General features: G+C 39.3%; 1 protein-coding gene across 2 annotated transcripts in view; it reads right to left on the bottom strand.

Moving 5' to 3' along the window:
• bard1 (BRCA1 associated RING domain 1) overlaps positions 1 to 16,165 on the bottom strand; it is a 41,326-nt gene that overhangs the window by 10,837 nt on the left and 14,324 nt on the right. For both annotated transcript variants that reach the window (XM_084121263.1, XM_084121264.1), the window contains 3 exons: positions 9,298 to 9,470; positions 1,760 to 1,877; positions 1,459 to 1,594 (listed from right to left, as the gene is read on the bottom strand). In XM_084121263.1, coding sequence (XP_083977389.1) covers positions 1,459 to 1,594; positions 1,760 to 1,877; positions 9,298 to 9,470 — 427 coding nt within the window. The remainder of the gene's footprint in view (positions 1 to 1,458; positions 1,595 to 1,759; positions 1,878 to 9,297; positions 9,471 to 16,165) is intronic.

The raw sequence follows: 16,165 nt of genomic DNA on the forward strand, positions 1-16,165 counted from the left end.
TGTGACAAACGCAGTCTACATTCTTCGAGAAAATTGCATTTTGCCCTTGTTCAGCTTTGTGCAGCCTATGAGAAACCACTTCAATTACTTTAATTCTACTCTGTTTCAACTTTGATTGCTTAGAAGATGAGACATTGCACATTGTTTGTCTGTTGGTGTGATTTCTGGAGTCGTCGAAAGACTCTGCGAGAGCTACATTTGTCACTGAAAGTGCTGGTTTTATAATGTATGATTTCATAATATCCCTCTTATGCTCCAGCTGGATGCCTTGTAATGCTCTTCTATGTGATGGAAGAAAGGCAAAGAAAGAAGAGACACTTCAATTCACTGCTCAGAAAATGTTTCATTGTTGTCGTCTCCAAGGGCTGAGCCGTCCACGAGGTGTTAGAATAGTTCTATCCTCAGCAGACACAAATATTAAGACCTGACGTGCAATCACATTTTTAATTTATTCTGATTAAATGCCACATATTTCATGATAATATGTATTAAATGATTATATGAAGCAAAATTAGCATGTCAAAAAATCTGTTTCTATGACTTTTTAGCATATAAACTATCCTACACCATTGGTAATATAAACACTCATATGCTTATGCACATGTAAATAAGCTTATTCTGCCACCATGTTAATTTGATTGGTGCATTGTTTTAACACAGATATTAGACTATGCTGGACTTTAAAAGTTAGAAAAATAACATTTTCAACTTCACAAAATGTATTAAAAGCTATTTTACAAAGGCTTTGAATGTGGTTCTTCCAATCAGAATTTAATCAAAACTATCAATAATAATTTTGCTGTTTTGAGTATTTTGTTTGCAACTGATGTTAAATAATATGAAGCTGTTTTGTCTTCATGTGTTATTTTGTTTTCATAAGTAAAGACATAAATTTGCTTGTTTTTTCATGTATAGATTTTTTATGAAAGAAACAAATACTTTTATTCAGCAAGGATGCAATGAATTGGTCAAAAATGACAGTAAAGACATTTTTAAGGTTACAAAATATTTATATCTCAAATAAATGTTGTTTTCTTGAACTTTCTTTTTATCACGGTTTCCACAAAAATTAAGCAGAACAACTTTTCAACATTAATGTAATAAGAAATGTTTCTTGAGCAGCAAATCAGCATATTACAATGATTTCATCATGTGACTTGACTGAAGACTGGAGTAATGATGCTGAAAATTCAGCTTTTCCATCACAAAAATAAAATTGTAATATAAATTAAAAAACAGTAATATTGTGAAATATTATTACAATTTAAATAACTGTTTTGACTGCATTTATCATCAAATAATTGCAGCCATGGAGAGCATAAAGACAGCATTAAAAATGTTTTACCAAACCCAAACTTTTGAACGGCAGAGTATACCATTACCCTGATATAAAATGACTCATACTATGATACACCGGCGCCCACTCATTCCTTTAAACAAAACTCAAAGGAGATGTACCTGCACTTGAAAAGGACTTCACTTGTTTTCCTCCAAGGAGTTGAGCGGCTTTGGCGAGCTGCTTCTGCTGAGTCTGCGTCAGCTGACTGTCAATCAGAACCACTGGACCCGTCTCCCGCACACGTCTCCCTGCAGCCTGCAAGAATACAAATAAACTATACCACAGACTTAATTTGCATTTATGCTCTTGACAGATGCGGTCTAAAAGCAACATACAAGATAAAGTGCAAAATATCAGCAATTTTGGTCTGTTTGTTTTCAGTGTGTCTATTTGTTTGTGCGGAGGGTTCGGGTCATGTACCTTATTGAGGCTGGCGCGGGGCCTCGGGGTGGTTGTTAAAGGTTCCGGGGCCATTCTTAGGACCTCCTGCATTTCTGGAGTCAGTGCATAATCCACCGGCCGCAGGCCAAGCATATTTCTGGGAAACACAGACATATGTATAGTTTATGCAAAGTACACTTTATTGAAAAGAAAACATTTTCAAGGACATACTGTGTATCCCCTAGATGTTTTTCTGTTAAGCCTGCTAATGCATTATGCACACAGAAAAGTTGGTGCTTCAACCAACCTGAAATAAATAAGCCTCACAAAATGGTGCACTTTGTGGATTTGTTTTGTGAACTTCAAAGAAATGCACAAATAAAAGATGTCCCTTTTGTCATTTTGTGACTTAAAAAGGAGCTCACAAAATACCCCCTTTGTGCCATTTCACCAAAAGTCAATGAAATGTCGACCCAGGACGAGCTATAGGACTGGGAAGCTTTATGGGTGTTGATGGACTCGATCTACTCCATCTGTGTATGAGTTGATTGGCTAAAAATAAGCCAGAGATATTACTTGTAATTTTGATGGAATGTTCTTCTTGAAGAACTTTTGTATTTATAATAGTGCAAGTAAACAAAATCTTTATTTTTTAGAATTGCTATGAATCTCCCAAGTAATGAAATCAAGATTATTTTCCCGCACACTGCTGTAGCTGGCAAAATTCCTAATATTCGTTTATTAGAAGCGTTTCTGTTTAAATAAATGGGATTTTGTATGCTACAGCTGTTCATGGGACTTTTTCCCGTTCTGTAGTTATCTGTGTCCTGCGTACCTGTTTGCAACCATCAAGGTTTATTATAAAGCATAATTTTAGTTTAAAAAAAAAAAAAAAAAAACTTTTATTCACCAAGGAAGCATTAAATTGATCAAAAGCGAGACAGTAAAGATGCTTGTTATTTAAAAAAATTCTGCTACAACCAGGTGCTGTTCTTTTGAACTTTCCATTCATCAAAGAATCCGTTTCCACAAAAATATTAAGTAGCACAACTGTTTTCAATAATAATAATTATTAATTTGTATTAATAATTAAATAATTTAATTATTAATAATAAGAAATGTTTCTTGAGCACCAAATCAGCATACTAGAATGAATTCTGAAGGAGTTAGGATCTTATGACACTGAAAATTGAATTAATGGATGCTGAAAATTAAAATCTTAACTGATATATTCAAATAGAAAAAGGTTATTATTTTAAATTGTAATATTTCACAATGTTATTTTTAACCATTTATGATCAAAGAAATGCAACCCTGGGCAACATAAGAGGCGTTATTTATTTACTATAATTATGCCAAAGCAAGTTAAAGTGTGTCACAAATGTGTACGCAATTATAACCCATATGGTCTTGCTGACTAGTGCCCGCCAGGTCTGCACTGTCTTATGCCAAAGCGTAGGACATTTGAGGGTGGCATTAGGGACAGGGCCTCAAAACACTCAAGCGCTTGCAGATTATGACCTCGTTTAAACAGTGCAACTCACTTAGTATGCAAAACTATCAGATGAGCGAGACGTTAAGGCCTAGGACAAACCCGAAAAGGATCTGTTTGGCAAGCAGTATGTGACGGCCCCTCGTCGGATCATTTGTCCCTGTTGGCTGTTAGGGAAAGAGAGGTGGAAATGAAAGAAAGTCGAGAGGGATATATGTTGAGATTAAGCTTTAGCACAGATAACACCTGGGGGGCAATTAAGAGGTCCACTGGTCCATAAAATTTCATTTGGATTCATGAGCCACCCCACACCCCCCAAACAAGCCCACAGTCTCTTCACGCTCCCACTGGATGTAAATGATTTTGTTTAGGTCGGCGCACAGCTTCTAATCTCAAAAAGTGAAAATCCAATAATGCCAAGGTGTCTCATTCGCAGACGTCACATACATGCGTGTGTGTGTGTGTTACCCATACTAATAAAGGGGAGGTGTGCATTCATCACCTCCAACAAAATAAGACACTCCATGTGGTTAAAGAGTGATATTAGTAAGCTAAAACCTCTCAGCAACTGCATCTATCTCGCAGTTAACAAATCAGACACAGATGCCAATGATAAAAGGGACCAATGAATCACAGATCGAACGTGATGTGAAAATTAGTCCTCAGAGGTGCTCCAGCTGTTCCCGTCCACATAACCGAAGCAATCAAGAACGGTGGCGCTAAGCACTAGAGCTAACCAGATCTCGTTCGCTCCGTTGCTCGGAATCAGATCAACAAAACAAATCAAGCTTATGCAAGCCCAATCAATCTAAATTTTCCTACTAGTACACAGCTGTTGTGTTCCAAAGCCTAGTGAGCTGCCTTACTAAGCGTCATGGAATCTTAATTATGCTGCCTCCTAAAACACCTAAGACCAGAATGCACTGCACCAAGCTGAACAAATTTAAAAGATTAGTGGTTGACCAGCATAGCTTTTCCAATGGTGTTGCAGATACCGACGAACAGCCGAGCAGGCATTGCAATTTTAAAATGGTCAAATATTGGCTGCCTCATCTTTTAACAAAAGTTGTTCTCTATTTCACTGTGCCTCGTTTACAAATCAATCTGCAGTCAAATTCTCCGAACAAACATATCATCCTCTGAAGCGATCTGGGACGCCATTAAAATAAACCGTCCACTTGTTTCCGGAGCTGGGATCCTTCAGAAGCTGTTTAAACTGGACTGACAGACTCAAGTGCGCGGAATATGTTAGAAACTGAAAATGAATCTGTATCTAGAGCTGGACCATTAATTGTTAAAAAGATCTCGATCGCATTCCTATGACAATGATTCACCTATGACAATGATTCACCTATGACAATGATTCACGGCACACTGTTGTTTCGTTCAAACATTATGGAGCATGACAAGCAGACTTTGGGACAAAAAGAGAAATAAAACGAGGATCAATATCAGCGTGGCGTTTTCGAGATGCCGAGAGCTTCACGGCAATTTGACAGAGCTCTTGCGTGTACTTTATTAGACAGGTGAGATATGATGATATCTGTCTCTCATTAGCGATCGCGCCCTGTTTCATACCACAGTCATGTTAAAAAACATGAATGTTTTCACTCATCCATAAAAATTATTAGATCAATCAGCATGACGGCAAGTTCCATGATTCCGCTTATCACTGCATCATCAATCTACGGCGCCTTTGTTATTGTAAATGGTTAGCGACCCCCGGCGGCGAAAAAAAACAAACATATTGTAGCTTTAAACCTTTGACAAAATTACACCGGAACATTATATAACTGTATATATACAGTTATCATGTATAGGTATGAAACAGCTTCACAAACAGACTTTTGAACATTACAGTATGGTTGTGTCGGTTACAATAATTCAAATGATCACAGAAGTACTGGGAAAAAAGTTTATAGTTCAGATATAAACACTGATGTCTATGGTAGTGATCAAAATAGAGCAAATCACCTTCTGAAAATAACTTGACGTTTCAAATAAAGATTGCATCAATTACATCGCTACACCAGTAGGTGGTGGCAAGTGACTTAAGTTTATTTGTCATTGAATCATTCACGCAAGAGATCTGTTCAAAAACGCTGATTCATTCAGTAATTAAACAAGTGAAGTATTTATGAGTGAGTCATTGAATTATTCAGTCAAACCTTTTAAAGGTATACAAATAATTTTTTTTATAAAAATAATAAAAATAACGGTTTTGAACAACTGTTGTTGTTTCCAGCCGCCGGCATATGGACAGTGAAAAATAGTCGATCTCTGAATGCGAATGAACGGACTCTGAATTTTAGTATTGTTTCTTATATGAGGATCCTTTTTCAAATACAAGGTCAATATTGATTTGAATTCACTAACGACAAAACAACAAATTATCTGTGAATTTATATGGAACTAAGCTTTAGGAGCTTTCCATCTTTACCCTGCTCCCTGTTACGTTGCATTCAGAGATCGTCTATTTTTGACTGACAAAATGCCAGCAGACGTTTTATAGACTGCAGCAAATACCATTTTGTTAGAACCTCTAGTAAATTGCATGTTATTTTGTTTAGTTTGTCTGTGGTCATGGGAGAATTGTGATTATATTTTAAACCCAAAAATAAAAATCATGAATCTCAATTTATCCATAATTGTGCAGCTCTTACTGCATCCAGTGTGGACAGCGTCAGTGATTATAATGGGTTGTTTTTGCTTTGGCGGGGACAATGGTTCGCTGATGTATAACTATTCGTTAATGTCTCGCTCTGGAGGCAGTCATATGCAAATGTATTTGCCCACATGACGTCACAGATCCCACAATATCCAAACGAGACGTTTTTGGAGCTTGATTAAATAAATGCTTTGTTTAGAATGAGGACGACGATTAGAGCTATGAAACTATGAATTTATGAACTAATTTAATTTTTCATGTCACGATATTTTGGGGATATTTAATTTTATTCTATCAATCAATAAATTCCACTAGAAACAAACTTTGTTGTATTATTTTATTTTAATACTGTGAAGCTGCTTTGATACAATCTGTATTGTGAAAAGCGCTATACAAATATACTTGATTTGATTTGATTTGATGACCCCTTTAAAATATAAAACAGTTATTTTATTTATATATATATATATATATATATATATATATATATATATATATATATATACAGTGAGGAAAGTAAGTATTTGAACACCCTGCTATTTTGCAAGTTCTCCCACTTGGAAATCATGGAGGGGTCTGAAATTGTCATCGTAGGTGCATGTCCACTGTGAGAGACATAATCTAAAAAAAAAAAAATCCAGAAATCACAATATTTGATTTTTTAACTATTTATTTGTATGATACAGCTGCAAATAAGTATTTGAACACCTGTCTATCAGCTAGAATTCTGACCCTCAAAGACCTGTTAGTCTGCCTTTAAAATGTCCAACTCCACTCCATTTATTATCCTAAATTAGATGCACCTGTTTGAGGTCGTTAGCTGCATAAAGACACCTGTCCACCCCATACAATCAGTAAGAATCCAACTACTAACATGGCCAAGACCAAAGAGCTGTCCAAAGACACTAGAGACAAAATTGTACACCTCCACAAGGCTGGAAAGGGCTACGGGGAAATTGCCAAGCAGCTTGGTGAAAAAAGGTCCACTGTTGGAGCAATCATTAGAAAATGGAAGAAGCTAAACATGACTGTCAATCTCCCTCGGACTGGGGCTCCATGCAGATCCTAAGAAAGGTGAGAAATCAGCCCAGAACTACATGGGAGGAGCTGGTCAATGACCTGAAAAGAGCTGGGACCACCGTTTCCAAGGTTACTGTTGGTAATACACTAAGACGTCATGGTTTGAAATCATGCATGGCACGGAAGGTTCCCCTGCTTAAACCAGCACATGTCAAGGCCCGTCTTAAGTTTGCCAATGACCATTTGGATGATCCAGAGGAGTCATGGGAGAAAGTCATGTGGTCAGATGAGACCGAAATAGAACTTTTTGGTCATAATTCCACTAAACGTGTTTGGAGGAAGAAGAATGATGAGTACCACCCCAAGAACACCATCCCTACTGTGAAGCATGGGGGTGGTAGCATCATGATTTGGGGGTGTTTTTCTGCACATGGGACAGGGCGACTGCACTGTATTAAGGAGAGGATGACCGGGGCCATGTATTGCGAGATTTTGGGGAACAACCTCCTTCCCTCAGTTAGAGCATTGAAGATGGGTCGAGGCTGGGTCTTCCAACATGACAATGACCCGAAGCACACAGCCAGGATAACCAAGGAGTGGCTCTGTAAGAAGCATATCAAGGTTCTGGCGTGGCCTAGCCAGTCTCCAGACCTAAACCCAATAGAGAATCTTTGGAGGGAGCTCAAACTCTGTGTTTCTCAGCGACAGCCCAGAAACCTGACTGATCTAGAGAAGATCTGTGTGGAGGAGTGGGCCAAAATCCCTCCTGCAGTGTGTGCAAACCTGGTGAAAAACTACAGGAAACGTTTTGACCTCTGTAATTGCAAACAAAGGCTACTGTACCAAATATTAACATTGATTTTCTCAGGTGTTCAAATACTTATTTGCAGCTGTATCATACAAATAAATAGTTAAAAAATCATACATTGTGATTTCTGGATTTTTTTTTTTTAGATTATGTCTCTCACAGTGGACATGCACCTACGATGACAATTTCAGACCCCTCCATGATTTCTAAGTGGGAGAACTTGCAAAATAGCAGGGTGTTCAAATACTTATTTTCCTCACTGTATATATATATATATATATATATATATATATATATATGTGCAGTGGTGTTCTGAAATGAGACAATGTATATAAATATATATGTTTGTGAATATAAACGAAGCGCTGTTTGTGTGATGTTCTGCGAATAGCTGTCTATGCAGAACGTTCCAGATCAGTCACATATGAGGTCCTGTGACAGTTAGGTGCTGCTTATGCAGCCAGCAGACAACTCGCTAAGTTTTAGAACAGAACTGCCGGCTCTGTCTTGCTTGTACTTGCTACCTGCATGGTCCCCCAAGAAGCGTCTTTTCTGTTCTGAAACGCATTAAAGATTACTGCTGGTACAGCAGGGATGTGCCATTCAATTCATACAACACATTACAGCGAAGGCTCTGCCCACAGCAGTTCCCCCCATAGCCCCACTGCTCCGATTCCAGACCGCAAGGAGTGAAAGTGATTGATTACGTCTGACAGGAGTGGATTGCTTCTGTGCAGTGCTTCTATGACAGAGCTGATGCTTCACTTCACCATTGACTAACGAAGCATAAATCTGCTGATGCTTTATGCTCTCCCAATGTACAGCACAGCACTAGTCAATCAATGTACAAAGGGCAGACAGACAAAAAGAGACGCAGAGACGAATAAAGAGAACTCTCGGGATGAGTATTCGTGCATCTGGGTTTGCTGCCAATCTTGGGGAAATAGAGTTCATTAAGATAAAGGGCATGTGGGAAGAAGATCCCGAACATCTCTACACTAGGTATACACAACGGCGCAGTCACAAGATATGATCAAGATATGAGATATGAACAGCGGTAGACGTGTCAACTTGTAGAGATTTTGCAACATCTTTTGTAGTGCTGACTCGGTCAAATGCAGATATATTGACTTCTTCACAACTATTCATTTAATAGTATTAGTTGTATTGTTTTGATTACAGTTTGATGCAAGATGTGTATTTATGTTACGACAAATCCTATATTTTTTGTTTATTTTAAAATTAAAACAAATTAATTAAAAATTAAATATCAAATGAGATGAAGTTATTTTAATATGTAAAAAAAAAAAAATTCACTGGAGTTTCCAAAAAACAGTCCTTACAGTCCAGACTTTTGACCGGTAGTGTGTACATGTAGTTTTTGCTGCTTAATATTTTAGCTATATATGGAAACTGTCTTTTATTCAGCAAGACAACTAAGACATTTATAATGATCATTTATTGGAACATTTAAATCATCCACACATACCATACATTCCCCCCAAATTGAGTATATTCAACCAAACCTAAGCTTCTGTTGACTGACTCAGTTTTTAATCAGTTGAGAGAATGTGAAGTCAAGTACTCACACAACACTTTGGGACGCGCCTCGTTCAACCAAGAGCTTGACCACCGCTATGTGGCCGTTCCTGATGGCATCATGCAGTGGAGAGTCGTTCTGATAACCTGGTGTGTTCAACAGCGCCCCCTGCTGAAGCAGTTCCTCCACCACTCCCAGATGACCGAGATTACAGGCCTCATGCTGCAAAAACAAAACACAATGATCATACATAACTGCCTTAGTACAACAACGTTCTATCATATTATGAAGGATTATAAGAGTGAGAGCATTATTATAATAATCTTGACCCAATAGTTCCCCAGAATCAACATTTTGGCAAAGATCTTTAAGCCAGACCTGTGGAATTTATGACTGGGGAAAATGCAGTTATATATTTGCAGAGACTTTTCTTTAAGAAACTTAAAACATGTTGAGGTTCATTATTCCAGTTTTGAAAGGTTTTTCATAGAAAATGTATGATTCAGCTGTCAAGACTCCTTTCCCCAATTCTCAGTAGCCTACTGTGAAAGAAATAACAATATATTATTTAAACTGTAAAATACATTTATAAAGTACAATTTCAAATATATGGGACCAGATCTAAGGGTCACACTTTTTTACTCCAGTGAATATTTCTCAGGGTATGTTTACTTTTTAAAAGTACATTTCTGTGGAGTCACAAACCATGGAGTCTTGGCTACAGTACAAACATTTCCACCAGTGTTGCTCAGGAAAGAAAGATACAGTTCACTGAAAACTGTCTATATGGGGTAAGCATTGTCTATAACACTATGGCGAGTAAGTTTTCCCAATGGAACCTGCCAATAAGCATGAGCATAATTTAAACAGCAAAACAACTATGAAAAACAAAACATTTCATAAAAAGATAAAAAATATCAAACCATTCTTTTGGCCAACAAAAACATTTTTACATTATAAAACTATTTTAATGAATAATCCTTATCACTAGACAACTTGCCTCAATCTGACATATGTAAAATCAAATAAATACATAAATAATATGGCTGCACGATTTGGCGAAAATGTCATATTGCGATAATAGAGGTCAATATTGCGATATGCGATATAATAAACAAATGGTTTCATGAGTCAACTTGCTTGGTTCTCAAGGAAAATAAATGCACACACAGATTAGTGATAATCTGCCTAAAGAAAAAAGTTCTTTAGTCAAGAGCAGTGAGTGTTTTTCTCTGTTCCCTTAGTTCTTTGATTAACTTTAGCGACAGATATAATTAGTGGCTACTGTGTACTGTCCCTTTAAGACCAGCCGCTGCTGTCAGAGACGCGGATCTCACACGCGCCTCATTCTCTCACGAGTCACATCTCTTCACGTTCATCATAAGACTACTCTTATGTTATGAAGATACTCGACAAAAAGACATTTTGGCATAATTGTGTGTGTTATTGTTCGTTCAAGCTCGAAAGAGAAACTGTATTCTGGCATGCTGTTCTGTGCGCACGCTAGGGCTGAAACGATTAGTCGACGTTGTCGACAATAAAAAATTGTCGACAAAATATCTTGTTGTCGAGTAGTCGTTTGATCCCACGTGACCTAATGTAAGGGCCTGCAATATCGCGATTTGGCCGCTACGGCGCTGTAGCGCCAGAGAGTAATGCAGCCGTTACAAATGCTATTGCGGTAGAAGAAAACACAGCGCGAATTATGACCAGAGAATGGCTGTTTCTCAATTCCAAGAACGCAGAGAACGGACTTGTGTTCTCGTGGAGACCGGTCTTGCCAAGCTTCCTTGGAAGAACGAACTCGGAACCGGCCGCAATGACTTCTGGGACACCAGGCGAGTACTAGCTCAAGTCTGCATTCGATGCATCCTCGGTATCAAGAACACATCCGGGTTCTTTCATGCGTCCTCTGTACTTGCGTTCTTGAGAATTGGGTCTGAACTTCGACGGTTAATGATGACGTAAAACGAGAACACAAGGACGCAAGATCGCTGAAGAACGCATATTGAGAAACACCCAAAGTCTAATAGGAAGAGAATTGGCACTCTCTGCTTACTTCCGGTTTCTGGACTGACTGCAGTAACACGTCTCTGCCCATGCGGGGGCGCTCGCAGGCGAGTGCAGAATGAATGGAGGTCTATGGCGAAATACCCATCAAAATCCACTTTTCTCAGGATATAATTTTTTGTCTAGTAATTTGAATGTTGTATTCGAAAGGAGATGCAAAGAAATTACACATTGCTGGGTGTTAGATTTTTTAGAGTCACTTATTTGCTTTAAAAAGTCTTTTAAAATGTCAGTGACGTCATACACATCGTACGACCAGAGATACAGCTTTACGGCAATCCTTCAGTCACTTTGGTGCTTTCGCGCTCTGCACTTTCTTTTCTCTCGAGGCATTGACAACACAGCTGACACAGGTAAACACACGTGCTAGAAGAGTTTTTGTTTTGTTTGTTTCTGGTCCCGCTTCGGATACCACGATGCCATCAAGCGGTATCTCTGGTCGTAATCAGTCCTTCACTGACCAATCAGCGTTAATTAGCAGAATGCTAGCGTGTTATGGGCAACAACAACTCAACCTGTAAGAAATCGAAAGGACATAAGTACTCAACTCAACTTTCGACCTATAACCCATGTTGAACTTGCAAAACCTACAATAAAATCTGAGATTTCTCAACGGCAATCGGGTGAAAGAGACACATTTAGCCGCCTAGCCCCATAGACTCCCATTCAGTCTGCACTCGCCCGCGATCACCTCCAGTGGAATTCTAATGGAACTGCAACCAAGATCTATACAATGGGGCTAATAGGAAGTGCCAAGGCTCTCCGTAGACGGGCTCTGTTATGACTGAGTCAGAATGTCTAAACGAATCCGAACTAGCAAGGTGTGTGAAAGTTTCACAAAACTTCAAACCAAGAATGCTGTCGTGTGCAATACATGCTAGGTGGAACTTGCTTTTCACAGGAGCATAACATGCATGTAAAAGCACAAGACGAGCCGGTGAGAGGTGAATGTTCTCCAGCTGGAGCTAACGTTAAATAACTAGCAGTAAATCTCTTTATTAGAGAATGCAATACTACTACTAATAGCAATAATATGAACAATAATAATATAATTATTACAGTAATGTGATGATTTATTTTTGCATAGAATAAAGCTTGATCACTATTAGGTATTACAGTCTTATCACTTGCCTGTATTTTGTTCCATATTCATGAAGACTTACAAAAGGAGATGTTATGAAGAATATCGTGTCAGTTACTTTTTCATACTGTAAATTAAAAGGTGAATGAGAATGTCTCTATTAGATCAATTGTCATGTCAATTTTATAATATCAACTTAACCCTTATGTGCTGTTGGGGATGTTTTCATCCACTATGGGGTATTTTTTAGTCTAAATTTGGCCATAACTTTCTCTGTGTTTCAGCAAATGGAATGATTTTTGGTGACAAATCTTATTTTGACACATATTTTGGGAAAATGCTTTGAAATTTTTCAAAAACTCAACAGTACACTGTGGGCAAATTTACTACCCTTTCGTTATGTTTGTGGCTGAAAACAGCCACTACTTTAAACTGCTGTAAAAATATATCAGATAAATATTTTTTTCAATTTTTTTTGCATAAATCTATTAATCAACCTCAGTCCTGCTCAAAAATACTAAATGTTTAAAAAAAATACTGTTTTACTGTAGGATTTTAACTCTTTAATTGCCAAATTCGTAAATGATGTCACTGATTTGGGAAAAAACACACACAAAATGACTCATTTTCAATATAAAATGTGATTGTGGACTGGATTTTTTTTTACCTTTTATCACAGTCTTGGACATGTCAAAGATTAGAAACAACATTGGTTTTGATGCATTGTTAGTTTTTGTGCAGCATCAGATTTTAACTTTTTCTCCCTCATTTACTGTTCGTGGCTGTTTTTGCCCCATTGACTTCCATTATAACCACATTTTTTGATTGCAAAGTCATGACACCATATAATTATGCATTTTTGATTGTTGGTGGTTTTCCCTGTTGGGAAGAGGTAAAATTTGTAATTTTTACTGGTGATAACCAGGTGGCACCATTAACCCTTTAGATAGGCCTGTGCAAAAAAAAGCTTAGTTTCTGGCTTTTACATGGAGTTATATGGAGTTTATATGGAGTATAATAGCATAATAAAGTGTGTGTTTGTGTGTGTGTGTGTGTGTGTGTGTGTGTGTGTGTGTGTGTGTGTGTGTGTGTGTGTGTGTGTGTGTGTGTGTGTGTGTGTGAACTCACCTTGATGCCTCTGAGAAAATCAAAATATGCACCTCAGCTCTCAGAACTACATGGAGTAAACAAAAACAAAGTAAGTGTATTTATACATCTGCTGCCTTTTGATGGTGAGAAATGCAGACTAAACAAAAACAAAGCAAGTGGATTTAAACGCGTGCATGCAAGCCTGCTGCTCATTTGATGGTGAGAAGAGCAGCAAGCAACATGAGAAAGGGCTTGACTTGTAGTGAAGTTTTAGAGATGATTATGCAGCCTGACCCCTCCAGCGAGCTGCATGATGTATCGTCTTCCCCCTCTGACACCACAGACTCAGGAGAGTCAGATCCTGATTTGGATGTGGCACCCTCATCATCCTCTCTAGCTTCCACTGAAGGCGAGGAGGATTCGGAGGATCCTGGATCTGGGTAGATTGGGAGAAACGGCGAAGTGTGGTTTTCCACTAACGCGGAGACAACTCCCTTTCTTCAGCCTGCCAGAGGCGTGACTCCAGGGCCGACGCGCTATGCCATCACAAAGCATAGTCATACATGTTTGTATGACTGTACAAACATGTATGTGTTGACGCAAGTCATGCTGACAATGAGGTCAATCATCTCCTCCATAAAAAACAGATTGAACACGGAATCCATGTTCTGGACCTTTGCGATGGCATAGCGCGTCGGCCCTGGAGTCACGCCTCTGGCAGGCTGAAGAAAGGGAGTTGTCTCCGCGTTAGTGGAAAACCACACTTCGCCGTTTCTCCCAATCCACCCAGATCCAGGATCCTCCGAATCCTCCTTGCCTTCAGTGGAAGCTAGAGAGGATGATGAGGGTGCCACATCCAAATCAGGATCTGACTCTCCTGAGTCTGTGGTGTCAGAGGGAGAAGACGATACATCATGCAGCTCGCTGGAGGGGTCAGGCTGCATAATCATCTCTAAAACTTCACTACAAGTCAAGCCCTTTCTCATGTTGCTTGCTGATCTTCTCACCATCAAATGAGCAGCAGGCTTGCATGCACGCGTTTAAATCCACTTGCTTTGTTTTTGTTTAGTCTGCATTTCTCACCATCAAAAGGCAGCAGATGCATAAATACACTTACTTTGTTTTTGTTTACTCCATGTAGTTCTGAGAGCTGAGGTGCATATTTTGATTTTCTCAGATGCATCAAGGTGAGTTCACACACACACACACACACACACACACACACACACACACACACTTTATTATGCTTTTATACTCCATATAAACTCCATAATACTCCATGTAAAAGCCAGAAACTAAGCTTTTTTTTGCACAGGCCTATCTAAAGGGTTAATGGTTCCACCTAGTTATCAACAGTAAAAATTACAAATTTTACCTCTTCCCAACAGGGAAAACCACCAACAATCAAAAATGCATGATTATATGGTGTCATGGCTTTGCAATCAAAAAATGTGGTTATAATGGAAGTCAATGGGGCAAAAACAGCCACGAACAGTAAATGAGGGAGAAAAAGTTAAAATCTCATGCTGCACATAAACTAACAATGCATCAAAACCAATGTTGTTTCTAATCTTTGACATGTCCAAGACTGTGATAAAAGGTAAAAAAAAATCCAGTCCACAATCACATTTTATATTGAAAATTAGTCATTTTGTGTTTTTTTTCCCCCAAATCAGTGACATCATTTACGAATTTGGCATTTAAAGAGTTAAAATCCTGATTTTTTTTTAAAGATTTAGTATTTTTGAGCAGGACTGAGGTTGATTAATAGATTTATGCAAAAAAAATTGAAAAAAATATTTATCTGATACATTTTTACAGCAGTTTAAAGTAGTGGCTGTTCTCTTACAAGAGGTTCTCTCGTATTGCGTAAGCTGTGCTTACGCAGCGGGAAAAGCCTTCTTTTCTCGAGATACTGAAACCAAAAATTATCCTGAATTTCATATATTGTCAACGCAGTGCGGCTGCAGGCAGCTGAGCTAGAGCGGCATACTGCGCGCTCATTGGCTGCCGCGCGGCAACTGCTTAAGCCTACCAGTGAGCCTGGCGTGACGTCACGCCCAATGAGGGCGCGCGCGACCTCGCGCGTCACAGCCCGCCAGAATGGGCGGCGTCAGAGCGTATATAAGGAAGGCTCGTAGGCTATATTCTCTGATTTCTGTCTTTTCAGCGAAGCACTCGCATCGCTGATCTCTGAGAGGAAACCGTCGCCGTGGCCTTCTTGGATCAAGCTAACGAGCCAGCTTAGGACAGCCTGAGGAAGCCGGACGATCTCTTCGCCGCCTTCAGCCTGCCGTGCCAGCTCAGCTATCCGGCGATACATATCCTTCATTAATAAGCTCTTTTTGTGTGTGTTTGCCTTTTCTCCGCAGCACTCTAAAAGAGCACGAGGCGTTGTTACAAATGCCTCGCACCACGTGCGGCTCATGCCGCTCGCCGCTCAGCGACAGAGACCGCCATCTCCTCTGCGCTCTCTGCCTGGGACGGGACCATGCAGCCGTCGCGTTGTCCTCGGGCGGCTGCGAATTCTGCGAAGAGCTGCAGATGTCGACCCTGCGGGCTCGACTCGCCCTCTTCACAGACACCACTCCTGCCGTTGCTGGGCCGCGTAAAAAGAAACGCCGCTCACAACGCCCTCCGGAGCCTGAGACACGAGCCAAGGCCTCGCCGGAGCCTC

The sequence above is a fragment of the Abramis brama genome, assembly GCF_963993115.1.
Source record: "Abramis brama genome assembly, chromosome: 8".
NCBI classification, from domain to species: Eukaryota; Metazoa; Chordata; class Actinopteri; order Cypriniformes; family Leuciscidae; genus Abramis; species Abramis brama.